The following is a 4,647-nucleotide window of genomic DNA, read 5'->3' as shown; positions in this document are numbered from 1 at the left end:
GAATAGTGGTTAGTATTTCAATAATTTACAAAGTAATCCCCCTGATTAGTCTAGTACCCACCTGGCACTATACGTAGTTATTACAATATTATTGACTATATTCCCTATGCTGTACTTTATGCACCCATGACTATTTTGTAACTACTAATTTGTACTTCTTAATCTCTTCACCTTTTTCTCCCAAGCCCCCTAACCCCACTCCATTCTGGCAATCATCAGTTTGTTCTCTGGTGAATCTATTTTTGTTTTCTTGGTTCATTTATTTTGTTCTTTAGATTCCACATATAAGAGAAATCATATGGTATTTGTCATTCTCTATCTAACTTATTTCACTTAGAATAATACCCTCTAGGTCCATCCATCTTGTTGCAAATGGTAAGATTTCATTTTTCATGGCTGAGTAATATTCCATTGAATATATGTACCATATCTTCTTTATCCAATTGTCTATTGATGGGCACTTAGGTTGCTTCCATATCTTGGCTATTGTAAATAGCACTGTAGCGAACAGAAGGGTGCATATATTTTTTTGAATTAGTGTTTTGATTTTCTTTGAATAAATACCCAGAAGTAAAATTGCTGGGTCATAAGGTAGTTTTATTTTTAATTTTTTGAGGAACCTCCACACTGTTTTCCAGAGTGGCTGTACCAATTCGTAATCCCACCAACAGTGCAAAAGGGTTCCCTTTTCTCCACATTCCCCCCAATACTTGTTTTTTGATTTATTGATGATAACCATTCTGATAGGTGTGAGGTGATATCTCATTGTGGTTTTAATTTGCATTTCTCTGTAGATTAGTGACGCTGAACATCTTTTTATATGTCTATAGGCCATCTGAATATCCTCTTTGGAGAAATGCCTATACAGTTCCTCTGCCCATGTCTGTTTTTGTAGCACTACAGATATTCTCTTAATCTTTAATTTTAGGATGATGCCATCCTATGGTGGTAGATACTGATGAATGAGGAGGGGAATGAGTGTAACTTTAACCTCATGATAATGAGGGTAGTGAACACCACACTTCACCTTTCCCTTTCCAGCCCTGCTCAGGATGCTGCCCTGCGGGCAAAGCTCTGAGCTGTTGTAACATTGGGAATTCTTTTTTAAAAACATATTTTTTGTTTTTCTATTAAAGTTGACACAAATATTATATTAGTTTCAGGTGTACAACACAATGATTAGACATTTATATAATTTATGAAGTAGTCACCTCAATAAGTCTAGTACCCAATTGATCTTTCCAATAAACTCACCACTACCTCCTTAACAGTACCCCACTATCACTAAAGCAAAGACAGATGCCACAGACTTCCTCAGAAGATGGACTTCCTTCCTCCTTCAGTTATTGTTTCAGTTAATATTTATTGTAACTGTTACTGTCCTCAAACTCCCCACAATATATATCAGGTTTAGGGGAGAGAGAAGAGTGATCTGGGAATGGGGTGGGTAAGCCCTGACCAGCATACCAGGCCAGAAGGTTACCCATCTCCTAGGAATCACTCCTTTTTATACAGGTGTGTAAGTTCCCTTTAGCTCTTCTCATATACAAACTTGAAGAGGAGTTTTTAAATGGTGCCATTTTAAAATAAGATCACAGGAAAGTGACATATTTTTTTCTCTATGAGCTATAAATAATATTAGACATGGATGTGTGAATTCAGGCACTCAACCTGTAGAGTCATTGGCAACAACATGCAAATTCCCCTTGGAATATTTTGTACTAGTAAAAAGGAGTTTACCTGTGGATATAAGCAAAAAAAGCTACTCTGCTAAGTAAAGATTTACAGTTACTTTCTCCTCTAAAAGCAACACAGAGAGCAGCAGAAGGTGTCAGTTGATGATTAAAGCCACAGAAGTGTCCAATTAACTTCAAACAGTATATTGAACCATTAATAGACAATGTATTTTAAATTACAATGGGGAAAAGGAAATCAATGCAGGTGGAACGGATAAGGTGTATCAGAGAAAGATTGATTGGATGAGTGGAGATGAACTTGAGTGCAAGGCAGATAACGGAATGCATCAGTTTCCCAAGTGATGCCACTTATGTATTAGCAGAGCTCAGATCATTGCGCACCTTGGCCACATTGATGACCTTGAAAGGCCCTTGTGAGAAGGGTTTCTGGGTCTTGGACCCAGAAGCACAGAGAAACGGCAGCCCTGGAAGTAACTGTTTTAGTCCCTTGCCTGCTCTCATGGATCGTCCACATGCCAAGCAGAGCATTGTTTTTTTCTTTCCAGCAGCTGAGAGATAATAGTACCCCTAGAAAGAAGGGCAAAGATGCTTTTATATAGGCACATCTTTATAATACAAATAAAATACTTTTATAATCCCCGAATGCTAAATTTGAAATCTCAATGCGAATGCATTATTTTGCTCCTTAATAATTATATTAAAAATATGTATATTTCCAAACTCTGTTGACTGAAAAGCCTAGAGACAATGACATTTCCACGTCAAAGTGTATAACTTTTGTCCAGAATCAGGGTTTCTTAGAGCAATGGCAAGATCCACATTTGGGGCAAGAAATACACAATGTAAGCAAGGGATGTCATGTGGTGCCCAGAAAGAAAAGAAGTCATTCAAGAATAAAGGAATCATCAGAAAGACACAGGAGCCAATGTCAAGGGCCTCCACTGGCCCAAAGTGGGACAATTTGGGAGCACAAAAAGAATGATAACCAAAACACTTTGAATATATTTAAATATACAAAACCCATGAGTTCATAATGATGCTAAAAATATAAGTAAAAAACAACAAAACCCCCCAATAAACAGCAAATTCACAACTTATTAAAGTCCATTGGAAGCAAACTGGCCCCGATATATAACTCTGGACCTTGTCCATTAAAAAGTATCACAGATTATTTGCAAAGATGGCTACAATAAAACTATTCCATGCTTGTTTGCATGCCCTTTTGAAATATGACTTTGCTGCTCCTCCAATCAGAAAAAGTTCTTTCTCCTTTTCTCTTTTCCCTAAATCTGGGCAAGGCCATGTAACTTGCTCAGGCCAATGTAGCATTAACAAATGCAATGCAAACGGATGTGTAAGAAGTGTTTGCACATCAGAGCTTGTTTTCTTTTGGCTGTAGTTAGAATCCTGACACCACAATCTGAACACACTTCAGCTAGCCTGGTCGAGAAGTCTTGAGGAGAACCAAAACCCCGGGCTAACAGCCTGGCAAGTACCAGACATGTGAAGGAGGCCGTCTTTGACCATCCAGTCCCCATAGAGCCACCAGATGATGACAGCCACATTAGTGACCCTGGGCAAGACCAACAGAACTGCCCAGCTGAGCCCAGCCCGAAACTGCTGACCTGCAGAGCAAAACGTGGCTGTTGGTTCAAGCCACTAAGTTTTTAGGTGGTTTGTTATACAACAATAGATAAGTGAGATAGATAGAAGAAATTAAGCATTTATTCCAGCATCCCTTACAAAACATAGTTTTGGGTAGTCAAATACATAACTGAAGAGGTAAAATTTCTTACATTAAAAGTTCGGTTAACATATGTGGGGAAAAAATTATCGAATTAGACAAAATTGACCCTTTTGAAATTCCTAATAAAATAATTGATTTAGGAAAAGATCATCAAATGGTGACACTAGAGGAAAAGTTCCAGGAAAAAAATTTAAATGTAGGATTAGGTTGTAATCACATGAACCCACTGGTAACTATTATCACTAAAAATGGAAAATCCAGGCATTGTCTGCCTATATAAGTAATAAATGAGAAATGCACAGTAAAATTGATAAAGATTCTTGTCAAAAAAAGTTGAACATAAATCTAATTATAATTCTAGTGCTAAATATCTTTTACAGGAATTAAATGAGCTAGAGAAATAAATTAAAGGATGCCGTAGGAAGCAAAGAGATAAATCCAAATAAAGGCATTCCATAGGACAAAGGACCCAGATTCTGCATCCAAATGTTACATAGGGAACTTGTTTGAATCCTGACTCAAACCAACCAACCATAAGAAGAATTTTTTAGAAGAACCTGGGAAATATGATTAAGAAGGAGGTATCTGAAGAATTATTGTTAATTTTGTCAGGTGTAATAATGGCATAATGATTATGTAGGAAAATGTTTTTAGAGGTGCATGTAAGTTTGAGGTTATATGATATGTCTGGGGGTTTGTTAATGTTGCAAAACCTCAAAAATATTTGATTTTGATGATAAGTATACAAGAATTCATTGTACTAGTCTGTCTACTTTTGAATATGTATGAAAATTTCCATAATAAAAATTTAAAGTACTCTCATATAGACTCTAATTTGCTTTGTTCCTCACAAGGCTAAAAGCAGTCACAGTTAATATCTTCATTCTCAATTTACATATGAGAAAACAAACACTTGGAGAGGGAAGCTTTTATCCAAGGATACTGAAGTAGTAGATGGTAGAGCTGAAATATAAAACTGTGACTTCTGATTCCAAGCTCTTAGCTTTTTTGCCTTTGCCATATAGCTTCAACTACTCTGTTCAAGCATATAGAGCTATCCCAGTTCAAAGCCAACATTTAGACGATAATTACAAAGATATAATTCTTAAATTCCACTATGGATTTCTCTATATGCACATCGAATTTCCATTTCTCTACAAATTACTGGAAGGCATAAAATTAAACATCCCCTCTCATGAAGAA

At 36.5% G+C, this 4,647-nt stretch overlaps 1 protein-coding gene across 1 annotated transcript in view; it reads right to left on the bottom strand.

Annotated features, from left to right (window-relative positions):
* Window positions 1-4,647, bottom strand: part of LOC105293743 (doublecortin domain-containing protein 5) — an 81,429-nt gene that overhangs the window by 35,944 nt on the left and 40,838 nt on the right. Inside the window, exon 12 of the mRNA XM_023532091.1 lies at window positions 2,079-2,264. Within this exon, the coding sequence (XP_023387859.1) occupies window positions 2,079-2,264 (186 nt within the window). The remainder of the gene's footprint in view (window positions 1-2,078; window positions 2,265-4,647) is intronic.

Source organism: Pteropus vampyrus, unplaced genomic scaffold (assembly GCF_000151845.1).
Source record: "Pteropus vampyrus isolate Shadow unplaced genomic scaffold, Pvam_2.0 Scaffold76, whole genome shotgun sequence".
NCBI lineage: Eukaryota > Metazoa > Chordata > Mammalia > Chiroptera > Pteropodidae > Pteropus > Pteropus vampyrus.
Note: the sequence above shows the minus strand (reverse complement) of the source record. Positions and strands in the feature narration are given on the sequence as shown.